Source organism: Neomonachus schauinslandi, chromosome 3, assembly GCF_002201575.2.
Source record: "Neomonachus schauinslandi chromosome 3, ASM220157v2, whole genome shotgun sequence".
In the NCBI taxonomy this organism is placed as follows: Eukaryota; Metazoa; Chordata; class Mammalia; order Carnivora; family Phocidae; genus Neomonachus; species Neomonachus schauinslandi.
This window is the reverse complement of record NC_058405.1, coordinates 128,146,949-128,171,667: the sequence shown is the minus strand read 5'-3', so window position 1 is coordinate 128,171,667 and position 24,719 is coordinate 128,146,949. Positions and strand designations below refer to the sequence as shown.

Below are 24,719 nucleotides of genomic sequence, written 5' to 3'. Positions count from 1 at the left end.
TAAACTCCAGTTTGAGCTTCCAGTGTTAGTTTTATATAATATAGTACACGGATTTGGATTTTCTTTTGTGTGTTCCTTAACAATTACCTACATTATTCAGCATGCTAATTATGTGCACTATTTTGACAAACTGTGTATTTATGACAATGAGTAACCCTCCCGACTGGACAAAGAATGTAGAGTAAGTTCAACTTATGTTTAAACCACCTACTATATGAGCGCGCGCACGTGTGTGTGTGTGTGTGTGTGTGTGTGTGTAGAGAGAACTACATAGATATAGAGACATATAGACATGTATATCTATATCTATGCACTTAGGATTTTGAAACTATGCCTCAGTGTACTTTCCAAGCAAAACGGAAGAGTGTTTTTATTAAAGCCCTTTCTAAGCACACATACAAAGCAGGAAGACAAATGACATTGGCCCTCGGGCCTGCTGGCATTAGATCTAATATCTGTCCTTCACCTATATTTGATGGTGATCAGAATCCCCTCACCCTTGGACACTCACCGTTTTTCCTTTAGGATCTATAGCGGCCAAAGCAAATGTGATGAAAGCAATGGCAGAAATGAACCAATATGGTAGATCTTGATTCCAGTTAAACTCCAGATGAAGTCAGTGAGTTCAGAGTTTATCAGGGGCTATTACACAGGCCGTAAGAAGACCGTGTTAAGCCTCTTCAAGTTTTCATTGCCGTCGAGCACATCCACTTCATGTGAGGCCTCTGTCAGTTTCAAGCATTGTCATCAAAAAAATCACTGAAAAAAAAAATCCCCAAATTTGGGATTTTACAACTTGAAAATTCAATAAACTGAGGGCTAAACTAACTGAGAAAGTAATGGTAGTGTGTTTGGAAACTGGAAGCATTACTAACTGCACCGACGGCTCTGCTCTGGGTCACCTCTGAGGGCAGAGAGGCTGGATTTCTGTTACATGCTGCTGGGGAGGCTCACCCTGCCCAGGTTGTAACTGCTCTTGCCCTGTGGTTGCTGACCCTGAAAACAACAACCACGAGGGCATTCCCAAGAGCCCCTTCCCTTCCTGGACACTTCCAGGTTGAAGCCAATCAGAAACAAACAGAGATCCTACAGGAAATCATAAAATTTACATACAAAGAATACCTAAAGTATTGAAGTTAACATGTGAGGCTTATCCATCTTCAGTCCCCCTGGTTTCTGTGACTTTGATCTCTAACTTCTGAGTAGAAGGTTAAAACTTTGGAAACATCTAAATTTCTGAATTAGCCCAACATTTTATTCTAGGTTAAATTTTCACCTCTTACGACCCTAGAATTATCCTATTTTAATGTTAACAAAATCCTTTTTCCAAGTTAGTTAACTGTTTTATTTGTAGAAAGAGAAAACCACAATACTTGCTAACTTGTCAGTGTTCTCTCATTCATAAAACATGATTGAAATTAGCTTTTTACTTTCTAAAGGAAAATCATTTTATGCCTCTGCAATATTATTATCCATCATGTGAACGTACTGGGTAATTTTCAGGAGGTTCTATTCATTTATGTCAATACCAAGACATTTCAGACAATAGCTACATAGACTTTAAACAGCATGTATTTATTACTCTGCCTTTATGACACTTTAAAAACAACTCTTCATATCTTAGGGGTAAATTTAAGGGTATGTTTTATGTCCATGAAAATAACATCAACCTGCTTAGATTCCTTTTTTAATATTCCTCTATTCCAATGGAAGAGTGATAAGAAATTGATATGCTATAAAAGAAAATTATTGCTTTATCAGTTCTTTTTGGATACTTGCCTCCAGGTACACCTTCACAGGAATATATACTTTTGAATCACTTATAAAAATTATTGCAAGGGGCTTCTGTTTAGAAGACTTTACTTTCCTTCGGGACCCGTGGAACTGGCTCGACTTCACTGTCATTACATTTGCGTAAGTGCCTTTTTTGAAATTGTAAGATAGAATACGGTTTGGCTTTCTATGCATGCTTATGTTTTTAAAAACTAAGCTTGCTTTAACTGAAAAATACCCTGGTGTGATTTATACATTTAAGCTCCTGATTTTATTTAGCACAACAGAGGTCAAAGTGGCATTTCACTTTGGCATACAACCTCTGCAGAGGGTTGAAGTTACAATTTCCACATGTAACATGTCAGCAAACCTCATACCTGCCACTTGTTCAACACACACACAACCGCCTCCCACATGCACACAATATGAAAGCACAGGTGTATTCATAATACATCTATGAAAATGACTTTAAGAAATTATAACCACAAACAACAGCTGGCTGCACAAATTTTCATTGACCTTACCTATATTATGTATTCTCTCTGTCTTCTTTTTTTTAAGATTTTATTTATTTATTTTTTTGAGAGGGAGAGAGCACAAGCAGAGGGAGGGGGAGGGACAAGTAGACTCCACGCTGAACACAGAGCCTAACTCATGGCTCCATCTCACAACCCTGGGATCATGACCTGAGAGGAAATCAAGAGTTGGATGCTTCACCGACTGAGCCACCCAGGCACCCCTCTTTCTGTCTTCTTTTATTAGTTTGGTAGAATAATGGAAAATAAGCATCTATGAGCATCAAAACCTTCTGACAGATAAAACTAATAGGAAAAAATAAGGTACTTAATATATTATGTATCTAATATAGTAAATTATTATTTCATCAGCAAATTGATTTTTAAGACTTACGAGCAGACACATTCTCTGTCCCTTCCTATTCCTCACCTGATCCCATTTCTTTCTTCCTCTTTTCTTTCCCTCTGTGCTTTTTTCTGTATCGTTCTTTACCCTCAACATAAACCTTCTTATCTTCATCTCCCATCCAGATACACTCAGTAATATGCACAATTTTTCTATCCATCTCCTTTTTTTTTTTTCTAGTGGTAAACTCCCCCAAGGAAGAAGAGACTCAGAAAAATAATTGAAGGCCATTCAGGAGTAGGTGAAATTAGTGTGGAGGAAGGTGGTCCACCTGCCCTCACCATTCCTTCAGGAGCTGATTTTCTTGGTCTCTTGTAGGCACAATGGGGTAGACAGGAGAAGTAGAGCTGACATACTCAGGGCTCCAAATGCTGCCTGTCTCATCTTAGTTCCATAACTAGTTAGGATAAGCCAATTCTTCCCCATTCCTTCTGGCCACAGTTCAAAAGAAAGCATATTGGGACAATTGTTTTTTGAGACTAAAGTAGCAGTAATAGGAGGGACACCACTGAGCCCTCAAAAAATCTCGTTCTTACCTTGCCTAACTTTCACTTAGGAGTTGCACTAGAAAAATCTTTACATGTACAGATAGTCAGTAAGGCAATCTGCCTTTTCCTGCCTAAATTTCTCTTGGATGATTTCATACCTTTTTTTTTTCCTAACTGAAACCCTCAAACTCTAGCCAAGAATTAGTTTCTATTTACTCAATTCTCCTTAGTTACACATGATGTTGATTATATTGCTTGCCAAAATAGCAACAGGATTATATACTTTATGAAGTTTACATCTTAAATTATGTAGGTTAAGAAAACAAAATTATCATTTAGAATCACCAAGAAGGTCTTTATAAAAGGCCCAGGAAAATAATATAAATCCTGCTTAAATCTTGAATAACTGATTTAATTCTACAGGTATGTAACAGAATTTGTAAGCTTAGGCAATTTTTCAGCTCTTTGAACCTTCAGTCTTGAGAGCTTTGAAAACCATTTCTGTAATTCCAGGTAAGGAGTGACTGGTGTGCAGCACAAGGGTCTTTGTACCTACAGCTCTTTCTTTGTATCCTGTTATTGTGTTGTGTGTGAACTCCCTATTACAGATACGTGACAGAGTTTGTGGACCTGGGCAATGTCTCAGCACTAAGAACATTCAGAGTTCTCCGAGCGTTGAAAACAATTTCAGTCATTCCAGGTGAGAGCTAGGTTAAAAAATGGGGCTGACCCATGATTTTCAGTGACAGTTTCTTTGCTTGGCAACATTACAGAAAATCAGGAATCATAATAAAGTAATCAAAATCAAAATCAAAATCGAGTGCTTTATAGGAAATAATTCGTATTATTTGGACATAAGTTTTTATATTTTTCCACTTTTTATCAGCGTAGGAGTTTAATAGTGTTTTTCATGAGATACTGAAATATACAGTCTGTGTGTGATTTGTATTTAGAGATGCCATGTTTTGTTTTCTTTTTCTCCATGTCAGTTGTACCAGGGATTTGGTCCTATTGAATGTACTAATTTGTAATTTTTTGTTCATTGTAGGTGTTGATGATGATGTATATACAGTGTAAATCCTAATATTGTTTTAAAAGAAAGGAAATAAGATAATGAAGAATAGCATGAGTCTTCATAGAGGATTTATTATCTTGAAGTGTAGTTATATCCCAAAGCACCTCCAGAATTATAGCAAAACTTTTCCTACTTATAAATAGGCATTTAAAAATATGTATTCAGGTAATTTGCTATAAAACTGATAACTGACCCTAATGAAAGTAGAGGGTGAATTTCATTAGCAAAAAGGAGAAATAGAAGAGCCTTTTCTTAATATAGGCTTCATGAAGACCATGAACCTCCCATTATTTTCTCCCAACATAACGGGATATGATCTTCATTTCATTGTTTGGATCATTATGTTTCTAGAGCTTATCCCCTTAGCACTTTAGCCTACCATGAAGTGTTGCTTTTCCACTAGCATTACAATTATTTTCAGACTTATGCATGGAATCTATGTTTTCAAGAAAATCGTGTGAGGCTTTTGTTATTTCTGACCTTCTAAGTCTTCATAGTCATAGCCTTCTTTCTTTAAGGCCTGAAGACCATTGTGGGGGCCCTGATCCAGTCCGTGAAGAAGCTTTCTGATGTCATGATCCTGACTGTGTTCTGTCTGAGCGTGTTTGCCCTGATTGGGCTGCAGCTGTTCATGGGCAACCTGCGGAATAAATGTGTACAATGGCCTCCCACCAATGCTTCCCTGGAGGAACACAGTATAGAGAGGAATGTAACTATGAATTACAATGGCACGCTTGTCAATGAAACTCACTTTGAGTTTGACTGGAAATCATATATTCAAGATACAAGTAAGAATTTTTGTTATGTAAATTTATTTTTTCATTGTTGATTTGCCTTCCACCAAGGCATGGAAAATTTTCTCAAAATCATTGCATAATAGGTTGTGATCTCTTAATCACCATATCAATGGTTTGCATATACACTTAATTATTTTACTGATAACTGTTCTAATTTTGACTCCTAAATGCCATTTTCTGTCGTATCATTATATGGGAGGCTGAAAAATTCAGCTGCAAAGGAAGTAAGTAAAATTTTCTCTTTTATGTAGTTTTAGTATTTGCCAGTGGCAATGTTTCAAAAGCAGAGACAGAACATAATTCATGGGGAAAAGGACTGTCTTTTTTAAAGAAAAGTATTAAATATATAAAACTTAGTCTTTAGATGGGCTTGTATCTTTATTATTTTAAGATGATGAGTAATACTTAGGAAAAAAAATCAAAGAAAAAACCTTAGTGACTGGTTGTGTAGAACAAATAGGATTAGTCATAAAAAATTACTGGTAGTTGGATAATTCTTAAAGTCATGATATAATTAAAAAAATCTAATCAGTGTCTTTTTATAGTTGGAGATCTAGAAAATATCTTGGATGATACAGATTAATTCTTTCATGACATTAGTGATATGCCAACAAATAATTTGCAAATAGTTGCAAATCTCTAGATTAAGAAAAATACATGTCAAAGCAATACCTGAAATGTCCCTTATTCACTTCATATGATGCCAATAAGTCTACTGCTGTCACCAACTCCCTGAAATCTGCTATTGTTTTTTTCTCTTCATCTAAAATCAAGGAACTATGAGGATGTCACTTAGGGTTTGTTCTCTCTAGTGAAAATGTGCTGGACTCTATTTCTCTTAGAGTCAAAGTAAAAGAAATCCTAAATACCTGAGGCATTTTCAGCTCTATAAATTTGTATTTATCATTTTGCCTAACAGTATTCCATCTGTTGAAAAGATTATTTTAAATCAAATGCAAATATAAATAAAATGGTTTGTCTTTGAAAGTAATAAAAAATTAAATTTATTAAAATTAAAGATAGGGATGCCTCGGTGGCTCAGTCCATTAGGCGGCTGCCTTCAGCTCGGGAGCCTGCTTCTCCCTCTCCCTCTGCCCTTCTTGTGCTCTCTTTGCCTCTCTCTCTCAAATAAATAAATAAAATCTTAAAAAAAAGTTAAAGATAAACTTTATGACTGAAAGTTGTATTTTCTTCAGATTAAGTTTCTAGATCATTGACTTTAATGGATAAAACTTCATTTATAAATACCTGATATCAAAAATTCATCCAGAAACTATCATATTCCTTTCCCTTTCATTTTATTTGAAAAGTTAAGAAATACTATCTAAATTTTCTTGTCTATGTTCAAAGAAGTAAAGACATTAGCAGTGGAAGTATTTCCCATTATGTATGTATTTTTGTATCCTCTATAAAACTATGCATAGAATAAATTTCGAATAAATTTCTCTGAAAATTTAACATCTAGAAAATATTTCTTTTTATAAAATCCAAAAATTTTTCTTCTTAAAACTTGAATATAGGGATACCTGAGTGGCTCAATCTGTTAAGCATCTGCCTTTGGCTCAGGTCATGATACCAAGGTCCTGGGATCGAGTCCCACATCGGGCTCCCTACTCAGCGAGAAGCCTGCTTCTCCTTCTGCCTGCCACTCCCCCTACTTGTGCACTCGCTCTCTCTCTCTCTCTCCCACCCCAACAAATAAATAAATAAAATATTTAAAAAAACAAAACAAAAAACTTGATTATTTAAATGCCATGATCTCATCCATTTTTATAGCTGTGTAATATTTCGTGTGTGTGTGTGTGTGTGTGTGTGTGCGTGTGTACACCACATCTTCCTTATCCATTCTTCTATTGATGGACATTTAGGTTGCTTCCATATCTTGGCTATTATAATGATGCTGCAATAAACATAGGGATACATATATCTTTTCAAATTAGTGTTTTCATTTTCTTTGGGTAAATACTCAATAGTGGAATTAGAGGGTATTATTTCACTAGGCAGTGAAATAAGTCAGATGGAGGAAGACAAATACCATCTGATTTCACTCATAAATGAAATCTAAAAAAATATGATAACGAATGAATAAATAAACAGAAAACAGATTCAGACCTGTAAATACAGAGAATAAACTGATGGTTGCTAGAGGGGTGGGAGTGGGAGGTTGGCCAAAATGGGTGAAAGGGAGTGGGAGACACAGGCTTCCAGTTACAGAGTGAATAAGTCACAGGAATAAAAGGCATAGCATTAGGAATATGTCAATGATATTGTAATAACAATGTGTCAGGGCAGAATGTAGTTATACTTGTGAACATAGCATAATATATAAACTTTTGGAATCATTATGTTGTACACCTGAAACTAATGTAACATAGTCAACTCAAATTTTTAAAATGATGATTTAATTCGATACATTTCTCTTTTTGCCATCATTTTACTTATTTATTCAATAAACTTTATTGAAAGGCTGCTGAGCCCCAACAATAGTAATATAGAAGTAACTAATGATTAGACTTTCTTTCAAGGAGTAACAATATTTGTAAACAAATAATTACAATATAGGACAATGAGTACAATAATAATGGAAGTAGCTACCTATTCTGATAACACAGTGAGAAAGGTTCTTAATTTTGCCGTTCTTTAGTGGGTAGGAAGTAGAGAATATGAAAGAACAACTCACAAAAGAAGTGTCATTTCAACTTGATACTAAAACAATCTAAGGAATTTGTCAGAGAAAGAAAGCTTTGAGACAATATCATATTCACTTCTAGTAATTATTTTAGCTTTACTATTCAATATTTTTCATTTCATTTCTTTTAGTAGTTGACATGATTTATGCATCTTTTGCTATAAACTGCCTATGATATATTCTGGAAGTTGGTAGAATGTAAGTTATAATTAACTGTTAAACATTTATAAATAGTGTTTAAATATACAGAAGAAAGAAAAAATACAATCCCTTTATTTTCAAATGTGTGGCCCTTTGGAAGAACAAAGGAATTGCTGTCATGCTTATCTATTTTTACAGCATGAAATTTTTATTTTTCACAAGGTTGGTGGGAAAAACACTGATATCTTTTAAATTTTTCTGCTAGCACCTGTGATTATCACTAATTTTATATTGCATTTGTAATGCAAATGCTCATCATTTGACTTTCTTTTTTCTAACCAGGATATCATTATTTTCTGGAGGGTGTTTTGGATGCACTACTATGTGGAAATAGCTCTGATGCAGGGTAAGCCAATAATTTGTGTATGCTTGTGTATGTGTATACTTTATTAATACTTATTTGCTATAATTAAGGTTACTTCTAAGGTGAGGGATTATTTAAAGATTAGGCAAGTTTTTATGTTTCATAAGACAAAGAATAATACTTTTGCCTTAATGCTGTGTCCCTTAGGATAGTATATGTGAGCTAGAAGATAACTCTAGAAGCTTCATTGTAGGGAAAATGAGCTAGAGTATGCCAAAATGCTAATTATCAACAGAAAATAGTTTTGTAAAATATTATTTAAAATGGTAGGCAATATTTTAAAGATGGCATCAAGAGGCTAGTAAAACTATGTTATGTCAAAAGCTGGGAAATGTATGTTACTTACTTATCATGCTTCTATCCCTTGAAATAACCAATTTTCCTGGGTAGAAAATGTTATAAGTATAGCATGCTATCAGAATAAAAAGTCAGCAGAACTTCTTGTAATACTTTCTTTTGTCCCTTTTATAGTCAATGTCCAGAAGGATATGTGTGTGTGAAAGCTGGTAGAAATCCTAATTATGGCTATACAAGCTTTGATACCTTCAGTTGGGCTTTTTTGTCTCTGTTTCGATTGATGACTCAGGACTTCTGGGAAAATCTGTATCAACTGGTGAGAATCTGAAGACATACATACCGCATTTACATAGACGCGTATAAGAAAACCATCTTCATTATGAAATCCAAATCACAGCATAATATAGTAGAAGGAACAGAACTTGAAATTAGGAGATTTGAGTTCCTTTATCCTATTGATTATAACACACAGTAAGCGTAGTGATGACAGGGCTAGTGATTCTCTCTCATTTCCCGTTGGCCCAAAACCTATTTTCCACCCTTTCCAGACATAGGTCTTCTCAAGTAGAAGGTCCATCTTCCCCTCCGCCCCATCTGCCCCTCAAGTATTATTCCTCAGGTGGCAGGTGATGAAAATCAGTAAGCAGACATAGAAAGATAACTGTGATGTCTTCCTTGACTTTTATCACAGGCTCAGCTCTTTGATGGAATCTCGATGGTATTTTATTTGATTCCGTTTTATTCTTGGTGAGTCCAAGAATTCCCTCCTAGAGATCAAAATGTGAATGCATGAGTTAGGGGAAAAGGAAGAAGAAGAGGATAAAGAAGCAGTCAAGGAGGTAGAAGGGGGTGTGACCATCATAATTATTATTTATGTCGGAGTCCTACATGACACACAAGTAAGTTGAAAATTGAAGCCACTAGTTAGTGAAGTGATATTGAAAAAATAATTTTAATGTTCTTATTGTCAGACATTACGTGCTGCTGGAAAAACATACATGATCTTTTTTGTGCTGGTCATTTTCTTGGGCTCATTCTATCTGATAAATTTGATCCTGGCTGTGGTGGCCATGGCCTATGAGGAACAGAATCAGGCCACCTTGGAAGAGGCAGAACAGAAAGAGGCTGAATTTCAGCAGATGCTTGAACAGCTTAAAAAGCAACAGGAGACAGCTCAGGTAAATTCACCAAATCAAATATGTCCCGTCTCATGGTACTATTCTTTTTTATTGTTTTGGTTGTTACAAAACTACCAGAGAGAAAGTGAGAGACAGATAATCGTTTGACTCTACTTAATAGAAGCTGGTAGTATGGTGGATTAGAAATGATTTCTACATATTGATCATCGATAGATCATTTAGTTTAATTTTTCTAAGGTGTCTACAATATTGACCACAGTGGAACTCTCTCATGCCTTTATTTTTTTAATATTTGTTGGTATAATTCTTTTATTTATTTATTTATTTATTTATTTATTTTATTATGCTATGTTAGTCACCATACATTACATCATTAGTTTTTGATGTAGTGTTCCATGATTCATTGTTTGCGTATAACACCCAGTGCTCCATTTAGTACGTGCCCTCTTTAATACCCATCACCAGGCTAACCCATCCCCCAACCCCCCTCCCCTCTAGAATCCTCAGTTTGTTTCTTAGAGTCCATAGTCTCTCATGGTTCGTCTCCCCCTCCAATTTCCCCCCTTCATTTTTCCCTTCCTGCTATCATCTTCTTTTTTTGAACATATAATGTATTATTTGTTTCAGAGGTACAGGTCTGTGATTCAACAGTCTTACACAATTCACAGTGCTCACCATAGCACATACCCTCCCCAATGTCTATCACCGAGCCACCCCATCCCTCCCACCCCACCCTCCACCCCAGCAACCCTCAATTTGTTTCCTGAGACTAAGAATTCCTCATATCACTGAGGTCATATGATACATGTCTTTCTCTGATTGACTTATTTCGCTCAGCATAATACCCTCCAGTTCCATCCACGTCGTTGCAAATGGCAAGATCTCATTCCTTTTGATGGCTGCATAATATTCCATTGTATATATACACCACATCTTCTTTATCCATTCATCTGTTGATGGACATCTTGGCTCTTTCCAGAGTTTGGCTATTGTGGACATTGCTGCTATAAACATCGGGGTGCACGTACCCCTTCGGATCCCTACATTTGCATCTCATGCCTTTTTAATGTTTTAAGATTTTTATAACTAAAGGGGAAATTTGATTTTGAAACTTCTCAGCTGAAAAACTTACTGAATGGGTACGCTGGCATTAGGAGACAATCCTAAGAAGCTATCTTTTCTTAGAAAAAAAGTTTTGGTTATCATATAAAAAAATGTTCATCTGTCTCTTAAAAGATAGTCTATTCTTTTCTTTAACCAAAAATATATAGACTTTTAATATGGTTGCTTACTTGCCTTTCTTATACAGTAAATAAAGAAGTGATGAAGTAATATAATGTTCTGTGACAAAGCAGTATTCAACAGGCATGTGAACGTCACGAATTTTATGGAGACCAGGTCACCTATGGATTGCCTGTTCTTAGAGGGGGGTGTCCATACTCATCATACAATAAAATGCCTGTCCTATCATTTCCATCTTCCCTCATGCTTTCTTTGCATACAGACTCTGTGTCTTTCCTTTAGAATAAAGTTGTTTGGGGAATATTAATTTATTGGCAAGAGTCCCTGTATTGAGGGTACTCTGAGAACAATGGTAATAATCAGAAAGTGCCAACTGAGTACCAGTACAAGCTATCATCAAAAGCATTGTTTTCATTCCATGCCCACGTGTCCAGCAAGAACCAGTGCTGAGCTAAAGAAGCTGGAGATGGTATTTGGAGAAAGGGATGTCTTGTCTTGCTTAGTAGAAACTGTTGACTGCCCTTTCTCCAGTCTTCTGGATTATGGAGGGGCAAGGAAGGGATTTTATCACCTATAAATTTGATTGATAATATTTTGGCAGCCCAGTTTCAATAACTGGGGAGAGGACCTCAGTTTTTTCTCTCATTCCTCCTACCTTGGGATATGATCTCAATTAAGTCATTCGCTTTTCTTCCATGCTGCAGTTTCTTTTTCAGAGAAAAGAAGACAGTGCTAAATAAATACCAATTTTTATAGCGAATCAAATCCCAAAAAGTAATATAAGTTTATGTTCTTGTTGATGCCTGATTGATCCTTTCGAATATGTGCCTTTGCAGTGTAATATAAACACAATAAACGTTAGCACAGATAAAGCCACATTAACCCTGAAAGCCTTTATTGGATAGAAAGGAGGGGAAAATCCCATTTACATTGCAGAGCTTCTTCTATGGGCGATCAGCTTGAGTCAGCTAAATGTATTTTTTAAATATCATGCAAATACTTGAGCTTAAAAAGATGAAGTCTTTGCTAATGCCATACTAAAACCATTTCTCCTTCATGTATGTAGCAGGCAGCTGCTGTCAGTGCCTCAGAGCATTCCAGAGAAGTTAGTGCCGCTGGGGGACTCTCTGACAGCTCATCCGAAGCCTCCAAGTTGAGTTCCAAGAGTGCAAAGGAAAGAAGAAATCGGAGAAAGAAAAGAAAACAGAAAGAGCAGTCTGGTGGGGAAGAGAAAGATGAGGATGAATTCCATAAATCTGAATCTGAAGACAGCATCAGGAGGAAAGGGTTTCGCTTCTCCATAGAAGGGAATCGATTGACATATGAAAAGAGGTACTCCTCCCCACACCAGGTATGGCACCGCGGAGTTAAAGGATGCATGGATGAAAATCAGAACACTGAAGAGAGGGGGAGAATTAAATCAGATTTACGAATTGTTGTCAATGGAATTGACTGCTATGTTTATTACATTTAAACCTATTCTTTCTTCACGTAGCTATGAGAAAATTTTACTCCACGTATATATAAGTCTGTGGCTTTCTGTAGCTGGGATCCACACTGGGTTGAAAGTCAGAAGACCTGGATTCTCATCCTGATACTATCTGCTGATACCTTTTGAAACTAATGCCGTTTTTTCTTTCTGCTCCTCAGCCTCTTTAATGAAAACAAAAACCAACAAAAAATGTGGATACAGGGCTGGCTGATCAATAACTTCTTTTGGTTATTTTATGTTGGTTTTTTTCCCCTAACTTTCTTATAAACCATATGTGCTTCTGAAAATATCAGGTGTGGTATACATTACCAAAAAGCACATTACTCTGAATTTCAGAAGTTTGTGCCTTACAGATGAAACAGGGATCATAATGAATGTAAAGTAATTTTAGAAAGATGGCCTAAAACTGTGAAAAGTGTTGGAATTCCTTGAAAGGAAAAAGCAGTAAGAACAAATGTGTCGGGCGCCTCGGTGGCTCAGTAGTTAAGCGGCTGCCTTCGGCTCAGGTCATGATCCCAGAGTCCTGGGATCGAGTCCCACATCAGGCTCCCTGCTCAGCGGGAAGCCTGCTTCTCCCTCTCTCACTCCCCCTGCTTGTGTTCCTGCTCTTGCTGTCTCTGTCTCTGTCAAATAAATAAATAAAATCTTTAAAAAAAAAAAATCTAAAAAAAAAAAAAGAACAAATGTGTCCTTGTGAAGGTCATGCTGCCAATGTTTATTGAATGTTGATGGTGTCCATAGTATGTGCTAAGGATGTTTCCTTTTGAACTTGAAAAATGGTGATTCAGGGTTTTGTTTTTTCGGTATCTTTAAGTTGTGATCTATCTCCCCATTCATGATCTCAAGGACTAGAAATCTTCTCTTATAAAACCAATTTAATTTGAGCACATAAAGTGAGAATGTTAATCAAAAGGAGTGAATCACATTCTCTTATGAATACTGAAATGTCCTTCAACTTAATCTTGCAAAATTAAAAGCACATTTCAAGCGGCTATATTAATATGATTGTATTTTTTTTGGTTTCAAACTTTTAGTCTTTGTTGAGCATCCGTGGCTCCCTATTTTCTCCAAGGCGAAATAGCAGAACGAGCCTTTTCAGCTTTAGAGGGCGAGCAAAGGATGTGGGATCGGAGAATGACTTTGCTGATGATGAGCACAGCACCTTTGAGGATAACGAGAGCCGGAGAGACTCCTTGTTTGTGCCCCGACGACATGGAGAGCGGCGCAACAGTAACCTGAGTCAGACCAGTAGGTCTTCCCGGATGCTGGCAGTGTTTCCAGCGAATGGGAAGATGCACAGCACTGTGGATTGCAATGGTGTGGTTTCCTTGGTTGGTGGACCTTCAGTTCCTACATCGCCTGTTGGACAGCTTCTGCCAGAGGTGATAATAGATAAGCCAGCTACTGATGACAATGTAAGGAAGTTTTAAATAGTTCAGGCATGGCTGGCCCATTATTGCTGCACCAGCCAGTGTTTCTACAGAATGGAACCCTTTGAGAATGATTCGTGGTTGGTCAAGCTGTGAATGCACCTGCATCTTGTAATACATTTAATAGACTAACCAACTAAAACTTGAGGCCTCAACACTCTCTTGCATAACACCGAATGCATTTACTTATTAAACGTGCTAAGAATAAATTAGACACAATAATAAATTACTGCCTCCAGTTGGTGGATTTGTTATATACCCATACTGATCTTAGATAGCAAGACATCCTCTAAAGCTTTGGTATAAAAGTAAATGAATGATTCCTCTGTTTAAGTATAAAGGGTGTATAATAAATCTTTCCAACAGATTCTTCACTATAGCTCTGACTTATTTTAGAAGATTTTCAAGAACACTGTGCCTACATGGATAGCTTCATTGTTATCTTAAAATTTCTAGTATTCACATTTGTCTTCCTAAAAAAAAAAATGCTGATATAAGTCTTCTCAAAATGAGTCTAAATGACAAGACATAAATAAATCATTAATACAGACAGATAAAAGAACTGTCTGTACAAACATATGTTACGTGTTTGTGAATGTGTACGAGGATGAGGAATTTCTGAACACATGCTGCCTCTTAGTAGATGGGTAACTCACTTGGAAGTATATCAGCATGATGAGGCATGACTAAGTCAGAATTAGATGACTTATTGCTTTGGTACCCTGGATGAAACTGTTGTCCGTGTAGCATGTGTGTGTTTCTCACATACAGTTTGTGTTGTCAATGACCATCTATGTCTTGTGTACAGAAAATGAGGTGGTGGCTACATGTGTTGCAATCATCTGTATTTCTTGAAAAATAAATGGCTACCTTCTCAAAATAAAATGCCTGACCATTTATATGACTTCTCAGGTTGTTAGTTTTATACTATTAGTTCAGAAATGAGGCAAACTGTTAAATATGTCGCTCAAGCGATTTATTAACTATATCAAAATTACATCATGTCTCATAAAATTACGAAAGTAGAGGGTTAAAAAACTCAGTTTTTTGCTGTTTAACTAAATGGTTGACAGTTTGGATATTCCAGGTTAATGATACAATAAGTCAGCAATCTCTGCCATCACCAGCTAAATATGAAAAGTGCACGATGCATGTGTTTCATGAAATTCACTGTGTCACATTTGGTTCTTTGCTTGGCATATTGCTCAAGTTAATCATTTAATACATTAGTATTTTCTTTATAGGGAACAACCACTGAAACGGAGATGAGGAAGAGAAGGTCAAGTTCTTTCCATGTTTCCATGGACTTTCTAGAAGATCCTTCCCAAAGGCAAAGAGCAATGAGTATAGCCAGCATTTTAACAAATACAGTAGAAGGTTTGTTACACATTCCATTTTCATTCAATTATTTTCACTAAACTTATATGGTCTCACTTGAAACAAATATCTCTATTTGTAAATTGGAAACAATACATTCCTAAAGAGAATATAGTAGATCTTATTTAAGAGTTATTACTTGTTATACCTACTCATATATTCTAGGAGCTTTAAAAAAGTTACTTAAGCACAATGATAGTGAAAATCTAAAGAATGTTTTCCTGTGTGGGGCAATTCCTTGAAAATGCAGAATAAAGCAGCTCTGTTAGAGCTGCTAATCCATTAGTCGTAGTGACCCTCTCTTCTGTTCCATTTAGCTTAGCACTTCAACATCATCCTAAATCCTATCAAGATTGGAGGGGAGGAGTGGGTCGTTTCACAGAAGAAAACAAATTTAAAAGATGATTCTTGGCTCCTATAGATCCCTACCCTATCTCTTATAGGTTTAGGTTGACAGTTTAGCCAGATATTAACATAGGATTACACACAGTATCTACATTTCTGCAACTCATGTTCCTATTGAAACTTCATTTAAAAGGCCATTCACTTCAGGCCAAGTGCTGAGCCAGATTATCAATGCATACGAGAAAAATACTATTCTTTGCTACCTCTGCTCTATGGGTATGTCTGATGAAATATCTTCAGGTGTCTAAAGAATAAATTCTATAGTTTTTTTTTTAAGTACAAAAGAGGTTGACTCTGTAGCAAATAAAAATGTGTTGATTACTGAAAAACAAGTCTAGTGGATCTGAAATAAATATATATGTGTACAAAATGTATCTTTTGGTTCTTTTTTTATTTTTAATTTAGAACTTGAAGAATCCAGACAGAAATGCCCACCCTGTTGGTATAAATTTTCCAACATATTCTTAATCTGGGACTGTTCACCATATTGGTTAAAAGTGAAACATATTGTCAACCTGGTTGTGATGGACCCATTTGTTGACCTGGCCATCACCATCTGTATTGTCTTAAATACTCTTTTCATGGCCATGGAGCACTATCCAATGACAGAACATTTCAATAATGTGCTTGCTGTAGGAAACTTGGTAAGCATATTGGAAGGTAAATGTGTTCAATCATTGAATTTTCTGTTTGAGAAACTGTTTCCATTTAATAATAGCTTAAGGCAGTCTTTCTTCCACCTTTCCTACCTCCTGGCTCCCAAAAGATGAGAATTATATCGAACTAGCTACACCCTACTTTTTGCCAACCATTATAGCCCTTAATGTCAAAGCAAAAACTGAGGAAGAGAGCAATAGGCATAGGCCTACAGTACTACTTGAAAAGTCAATATTGATATTTATAATTTTTTCAAGATACAGAAGGAATTTAAGGACATGCTTTTTGAAATGATATTATCGCAGTTTCCCTAGCTGTAGAAGGCTTAAAAAAAAAAAAAGTAGATCTTTTTATTTTGCTTAGTCATCATCATTATAAGCAAAAATTTAACAACTCAAAAATGTATTCAGCTTTTCCACTTCCAAGATCTAAGTAGGACATGTATTGTTTTATCCATCTATTCTATATCAAAACCATCAAATATTAAAAACCTTCAGTACATTTTGTGTATTATTTGATTAGTAAGGCCATTTTTGGTAAAGGTTGTCACCTAAATCCTTCTCTTCTGTGCTTAAAAAACATGAATTATTAAAGTGTTTGTCAGTTGACTCAATTTAGGAATACTAGCTTTTATTTGCTGAAAGAAAGAGGACTTTAAAGTAATGTATGTATTTTTTATATTATTTGTTTTGAGGTGTAAGATTTTTGATGGTAAAAAACAAAACATGTAGGAGCATCTGGGTGGCTCAGTCGCTAAGCGTCTGCCTTCGGCTCAGGTCATGGTCCCAGGGTCCTGGGATCGAGCCCCGCATCGGGCTCCTTGCTCGGTGGGAAGCCTGCTTCTCCCTCTCCCACTCCCCCTGCTTGTGTTCCCTCTCTCGTTGTGTCTCTCTCTGTCAAATAAATAAATAAAATCTTAAAACAAAACAAAACAAAACATGTAAAGCATCCTGCATTGTAGTATTTACAGTTTTAAAGCACTGGTATTTATACTATGGAAGTAAATTTATTTTTTCACATGCTTAACAAATTGATAATAGTAACACATATTATAGTAATAGATATATGCGTATAATAATGATTGGATTTGAGGAAAATGGGAATATGCCTATAGATAAATGAAAATGTTCATGGGCAAGATCTCATGAGTACCTGTGCTGTATAAGGTCTGGAGGGACAGGCAGTTTGATGTGATGGAAGTTAAAAATAGATTTGGACCCAAATCCTAGTTTTGCCATTTTCTAGTTGTATGAGACCAGGTAAGTCGCTGGTAAAGTAATGTTTGTATTAACCTGCATGAGCCACTTCCTAAACTTCTGTGGCAATAAAATGAAATAAAGTAAATGAGACCTTTCTTGTAAACTATAAATTACTACACAAATGTATATAGTAATAGAATCATTATGAGGAAATTAGTATAAATATTTTATTCTATGATCAAACACTAAGTCATTCTACTTTATCATTATCTGATGGAATTAAAGTAACTTTGTTTTGATCATAGGTTTTCACTGGGATCTTTACAGCAGAAATGTTTCTGAAAATTATTGCCATGGATCCTTACTATTATTTCCAAGAAGGCTGGAATATCTTTGATGGTTTTATTGTGACACTTAGCCTGGTAGAACTTGGCCTCGCCAATGTGGAAGGATTATCAGTTCTCCGTTCATTCCGACTGGTAAAAAAAACAAAACGAAACAGCAACAAAACCAAAACCTGTCCAACAACCGGGGTTCTTACGTAGTACTCTCATAGGTTTTACTGTGCAACTACTAATATTTTTAATTTTTGTGTAAGATTTGCATTGTCAAAACTATCCCTAAATGGAAAAAAAAAATTATCTCCACTCATTTAGAAAAATCTTTATTTAAAAAAAAGCATAGTCAGGTAAAATTTAATATATAACTCAGTTGCTGTTGTGACTAACTATTATTTCTAGAGATGACTACAGTTAATATTTCTGGATTGAAGAAAATATTTTTAATGAATATATGTCACATTTTAATAGTAACTTGAAAATATAAACAGCCCTTTGTATGGTGGATGGTAATCAGATGCAAGGTGGGCGTGCAGAAAATTCCTAATTTGACCTCTGGAAAATATGCTCCTTCCCTAAATCAGAGGAGAAAAATCTGTAGGATTACTTACCATGCCCTTTGATTTACATATATGTCCTTGCAAATCAGGGAAATAATTACAGGTGTGAGAAATCTCCAAATTTTTAAATGCAGGCATCTAGCTATGTCAGTGTCCCAAAGAAGTATTAATGAATAATAAACAATTTCCTCTGCTTATAGCAGGGCTCAATATGGTGTCATTTTGCATGCTATTGATAAATGAATATCTTTTCAACAGAGATTATTGTGATTCAGATGTTAATATTAGTGTCAGGCCTAGTATGCCTTAGAAACACATTCACAAAGCAAATTAAAGACGGTTGGACCCCAAGCTATCTTAAAAAATTCACTCTTAGGGAAAATGATCTACATGGTTAAAATATGGATGGACAAGATTCTTCCTAGGGGGTCCAAAAATTAGCCATGAGCCTGAGAGAGTTCAAGGGCAGGGCAGATATTGTAAGAGATTCAATATTAATCATTTCTTGGTAAACCTCAATATATGTAAAGATCATAATAATATATATATATATTTTTTTTATTTTCCAGCTTCGAGTTTTCAAGCTGGCAAAATCTTGGCCAACATTAAATATGCTAATAAAGATCATCGGCAATTCAGTGGGGGCTCTGGGCAACCTCACCTTGGTGTTGGCCATCATTGTCTTCATTTTTGCTGTGGTCGGCATGCAGCTATTTGGTAAAAGCTACAAAGATTGTGTCTGTAAGATCTCCACCAGCTGTGAGCTCCCACGCTGGCACATGAATGACTTCTTCCACTCCTTCCTGATTGTGTTCCGTGTGCTGTGTGGAGAGTGGATAGAAACCATGTGGGACTGTATGGAGGTCGCTGGTCAAGCCATGTGCCTTACTGTCTTCATGATGGTCATGGTGATTGGAAACCTGGTGGTATGTACCCATTTAAGGTATCTATTTCAGAAATAGATTAAGAGCATAATAGAATGGTGACCATTTTGTCCAAAACAAAAACTATGATTTATAATTTATAAAGTCTCTAGGCTTGGATATGCATATAGTCTCACTTTGACAACACAGCAATATAGCTGTGACCCTAGAGTTTTTGTTTTTGTTTTTGTTTTTTAAAGATTTTATTTTATTTATTTGACAGAGAGAGACACAGTGAGAGAGGGAACACAAGCAGGGGGAGTGGGAGAGGGAGAAGCAGGCTTCCCGTGGAGCACGGAGCCCTATGCGGGGCTCGATCCCAGGACCCTGGGATCATGACCTGAGCCAAAGGCAGACGCTTAACAACTGAGCCACCCAGGCACCCCAACCTTACAGTTTTTATATTGAAATCAACTTCATCAGTCATTTCATCACATTTAGTATATGCATTTTAATAGAGTATCCTACTGAAGACAGGCCTTGAAGGATATGCTGGGAACATTTTACAAATTCAGAGAAAAGGGAGGGAGAAGTCTGAAAAAATTTTTAAAGAAAGCTTAATCTTACTTGCCAGTATAGGACTGAAGAGTGGTGTCTTTAGGTGTTCATAAATGATTTTACCATTTCCTTGCCTCTTTCATGGCATATAGCGTTCTATCACTCTATGTCATATGGCAGGTGCTTTAGCCAAGCTAGGTTAATCAATTTTCTGGTGGTTCTCAGTCAAAATAAGGGTGGGCTAGTGAGGCCTGAGATTACCCAAATGGAGTAACTGGTCAATTCTTCTCTTAAGTTGGAAACATGAATTACTCTTTATAATATAGAAAAATTTAGTATATTCCAGAAGATACATATATTAAGTGTCAGTCTTATGGAAATATTAGAGATTATTTATAAACAGTTCTCCTAATTAATCAATAGTGGAGTATGAGAAATATAATAGGTTAAGAAAATAAGTGTCAATGCCTATGTTAAGGTACTGATTCTTATTCTGGATCATAATGATTATTTTTTAAAATTTATATCTAACTCAATATCTCTGTTTATCAAAAAAGGAACTATAGAATGTATTTAAGTGTGTAATTGCAAACACCAGTGATTTTTAAGGTTAGAACTTTTGTGTGGTACATATTTCAATCTGTTTTCTTATAATCATACAATTTTAAACATAGCTAAACCTTAGGTTAACTCATTCAACTTCTTCATTCTGTAAGTGGGAGAATGTGAGACCAACAGAAATCATGTCTTCGCCCAAGGACGTAGAGTGAGGTAGCTATTGAGCCAGATCACAAATTCAGATTACCCAACCTCTAATCACTGTGCTATGGTGTTTCCTCTACACTTAGAGGAATAAGTGATCCCAATCTGCTCTTCTTTACATTGGGGTAAAATTATAATCATGTCTGTGTTATTTTTAAGGTCCTGAACCTCTTTCTGGCCTTGCTTCTGAGCTCATTTAGTGCAGACAATCTTGCAGCCACGGATGATGATAATGAAATGAACAATCTCCAAATAGCTGTGGACAGGATGCACAAGGGAATAGCTTACGTGAAGAGAAAAATATATGAATTTATTCAACAATCCTTTGTTAGAAAACAAAAGATTTTAGATGAAATTAAACCACTTGATGACCTAAACAATAAGAAAGACAGTTGTATGTCCAATCATACAACAGAAATTGGAAAAGATCTTGACTATCTTAAAGACGTGAATGGAACCACAAGTGGAATAGGAACCGGCAGCAGTGTTGAAAAATACATTATTGATGAAAGCGATTACATGTCATTCATAAATAATCCCAGTCTTACTGTGACTGTACCAATTGCTGTTGGAGAGTCTGACTTTGAAAATTTAAACACAGAGGACTTCAGTAGTGAATCAGATCTCGAGGAAAGCAAAGAGGTAAGATTTTATAGATGTAGGTAGGTATAAATTTATATATATATACATGTATTATTGCCTATATATAAATATATATGTGTGTGTGTATCTTGCTGCCTTTGGGTAAATCAGATTTGTGGTAATGAGACAGGGAGAGAAAGAGTACAGAGATATAATGGTAGGCAGACCCTCATCTCATTTCACATGTCCACAGATAACGGATTCAGGGGGAAAAATGATAGATCATTTTTGTAAAACATTGTATAATTTTTTTCAGGATATTAATTTGAGTATTATCCCAGTTCAAATGTTGTTCATTGAAGATTTGGGTTTTACTAAAGAACCAATGGAAGCTGATTTTTTTTTAACTTTTTTTTATTTTTTATTATTCTTATGTTAATCCCCATACATTACATCATTAGTTTTGGAAGCTGATTTTTTTTAATGATTTTTATTTTTATAAAGTTGGTTCTAAAGTAGTGTTAAAATAAATTTGGCAATATTTTTTCCTAGTCCGATTTTTTTTTTGTCTTGAATCTTCAGATTTACATTTACTATTTGGTGAAGACTAATAGCTACCACATGCTCTGTTGAATTAAAAAAGAAACTTTTATTACAAAGACCATCCATAACAAATACTTTTTCTGCAAAAACTTTACATGATTTATACTGTTTTTGTCTGTATGGTTCAGGGCTAACAGAAAAAAACTGATCTTTTTATTAAAAAGTGACTATCCACTGAACCACTGGAGGCAGTTCTATTTCTTCATATCTGTATCATTTTATATATTGGATTATCATTGCATTAATTAAAAATTTAAATATTGGGGTAGTAGAAACTTTAGAGACAATGTAATGCAGCATTTCTCAAATTCTGAGTCATGACCCAGTGGGAGTTGATAAGCCAATTTATTATACCAGTAATTTTTTTAATTGTAATTAAACAGAATAGATGATACCAGAGCACATGGCGTGATGTAGGGAACACTGATGAATGAAGCTCCAGCTGCCTATGCTGAACTCAGATGCACTGCTTTCCTAATCAGAGTGCAAGCCCTGGGTCTGGGTGGCAGTGGGGGGGGGGGGAAGGGGGGTTGCCTGAAGTGCAGAGTTCTTAAATGTGAGAAACACTGTTTCAGCTCTTTGAAAGTGGTGATCATGAAAACTTCTGGACCCCAGGCAGAATGGATGGCTTCTTTTTTGGTTCCCAGAGATAGAAGGCAGAGCATAGGTAATAAACAACTCATGCTCTAGGCTCATACATCTCACATCTAGCTACTGATATGTATGCATGTCTCCTTTTATATTGTGACATGCTTGAATATGTTTGCTACAAAGTAGGCACTCAGATTAAACTTTTCCATCTCATTTAACTCTGTTTAATAGAACCATTTTGAAGGATTCTCATTATCACACTTGCTCTGATGGGAGCACACTTGAAAATATAGTTTTATTCCCCATGATCCAGACTCCATTTTTCTCTTGATTCAATCTAATAATGTGTTAGATATTGTTGGGTTTTTTTTCTTTCTTAGACATTTGCCTTGTCAATTTATGTTGGGCTTCTAGGAAAGCAATTATCCATCATCTTTTTTCCAAAAATTGCTGTTGAAATGCAGTTGTATCTCAACCAGTTGAATTTTTATATTCAATACTGAAACTTCTATTCATCCCCGTTACATTTCAGTTTCTTTCATTTATTTTTTAATTAGCTTTCTGTAAATATTCTTTTATAAATTACCATATTGTCACAAATTTCCTGGTACTTTAGTTCACCATTTATTTCTTCCTTCTTGGTCAGAAATAAACCCATATAAAGTTATTTCTCCTCATTGCTTCCTTAGTCTTATATTGTATTCTCTTCAAAGCAAGGCACAATTTATATGATGCTCTTCTTTTAGTGGAATTAAACTGATGACAGGTGCCTCAAAAGATGAAGATTCTTTATTCTAAATTAGGAATGCAGCCTGTAGGGTATTAAAGTAATCTCATCATTTTGGTTCTTTCTGTTTTAGCCTTTATTCTTTTGCCTACCTTCATTTATTCAGCAGTTACCATACACCAGATATTGTACTAGATAATGGAGGATACAAATGAGCCGTAGTTTTGCATATATGTATGGTAATGATCACATGTGTGGTAATTATCATATACATATATATGCAAATATATATATATACATATATATACACATACATATATAGCTGACCCTCCAACTACATGGGTTTGAACTGTGTGGGCCCATTTATACATTGATTATTTTTTTATAAGTACTGAACTGTAAATGTATTTTCTCCTCCTTATGACTTTCTTAATAACATTTCTTTTTCTCTAACTTTATTGTAAGAATATAGTATATAATACATATACAAAATATGTATATATTAATCAACTGTTTGTGTTATCAGTAAAGCTTCTGGTCAACAGTAGGCTATTAGTAGCTGAGTTTTGGGGGAGCCAAAAGTTATATGTGGAGTTTTGACTGCACAGGGTGTTGGTATCCTTCACCCCTGCATTGTTCAAGGGTCAACTGTACATATATTTGGATTTTAGAAAGATAATCCTCAACTTTTAAATATGAATTTCCATGTTGGGACATACCTTTATTGACTCACAATGTTACCTACCATGGGCTCTGCTAGACCTGTTCCATTTGAATATGTAATGTTTCCATGCTTGGATTTCAATAATGAGCCTTATTTATTATGGATCATTATTGAAATTATATCAATGCCTTGGGTTAAAGTTATAAATGGTCATTGTTTATTATCCATTTCCTAAGCATTTGTTTTTAGACATGAAAGCCTATAATTATAATGTTGTTCATAATAGATTATTCTCTGGAGCCAGACATTGTGTTATATGATTCCATTTTAGCCACATACCATATGGCCTTACCTGACTATCCGGTCCTCAATTCTCATCTCAAAAATGGGGATAAAATCACCTTCATACTCTCTGTGGAGAATTAAATGAGACAATAAATGTGAAATAGTTAGCATAGTACCTGACAAATTATAAATATTCAATAAATTGTCATTATTATTATTACTAATAGCATTCCCAACACTCTGTTGGCCAGTGTTTTCTTGTAAGAATTACTAGTAACGTATTCCACTGTTAGTCCTTTTGTGTTGTCTGCCTTCTGCCCTCTGTAATGAATTGCTTTACAGGTTTATCTGGAAAAGTGGCAGATTTTGTATTTTCTGTTTCATTTTTAAATTGTCTCATTAAATTCTTGTTATGGTAGACTCCTTTAAAAAGTTAGGAAACTTTTTTTTCTAAAGAGCATTCCAGTCAGAAAGAATAAATGTACAGAAAGCTAGAGACATGACACAACATGATGTGTTTAGACACAGTAATAGTTTAATGTTTCTGGGATATAAAGTCACAGGAGATGAAGCTACAGGAGTATGCAAGGAGCAGACGGCCCCATTTCCAGAAAATGAAGAAGGGACTACAAATGAAGAG

At 35.5% G+C, this 24,719-nt stretch overlaps 1 protein-coding gene across 1 annotated transcript in view; it reads left to right on the top strand.

Annotated features, from left to right (window-relative positions):
- Positions 1 to 24,719, top strand: part of LOC110592180 (sodium channel protein type 1 subunit alpha) — a 144,736-nt gene that overhangs the window by 77,299 nt on the left and 42,718 nt on the right. The window contains exons 4-17 of the mRNA XM_021703128.1: positions 92 to 181; positions 1,786 to 1,914; positions 3,791 to 3,882; positions 4,776 to 5,045; positions 8,227 to 8,290; positions 8,780 to 8,921; positions 9,577 to 9,783; positions 12,053 to 12,337; positions 13,513 to 13,893; positions 15,153 to 15,285; positions 16,096 to 16,334; positions 17,852 to 18,025; positions 19,014 to 19,370; positions 20,787 to 21,269. Of these exons, the coding sequence (XP_021558803.1) occupies positions 92 to 181; positions 1,786 to 1,914; positions 3,791 to 3,882; positions 4,776 to 5,045; positions 8,227 to 8,290; positions 8,780 to 8,921; positions 9,577 to 9,783; positions 12,053 to 12,337; positions 13,513 to 13,893; positions 15,153 to 15,285; positions 16,096 to 16,334; positions 17,852 to 18,025; positions 19,014 to 19,370; positions 20,787 to 21,269 (3,046 nt within the window). The remainder of the gene's footprint in view (positions 1 to 91; positions 182 to 1,785; positions 1,915 to 3,790; positions 3,883 to 4,775; positions 5,046 to 8,226; positions 8,291 to 8,779; positions 8,922 to 9,576; positions 9,784 to 12,052; positions 12,338 to 13,512; positions 13,894 to 15,152; positions 15,286 to 16,095; positions 16,335 to 17,851; positions 18,026 to 19,013; positions 19,371 to 20,786; positions 21,270 to 24,719) is intronic.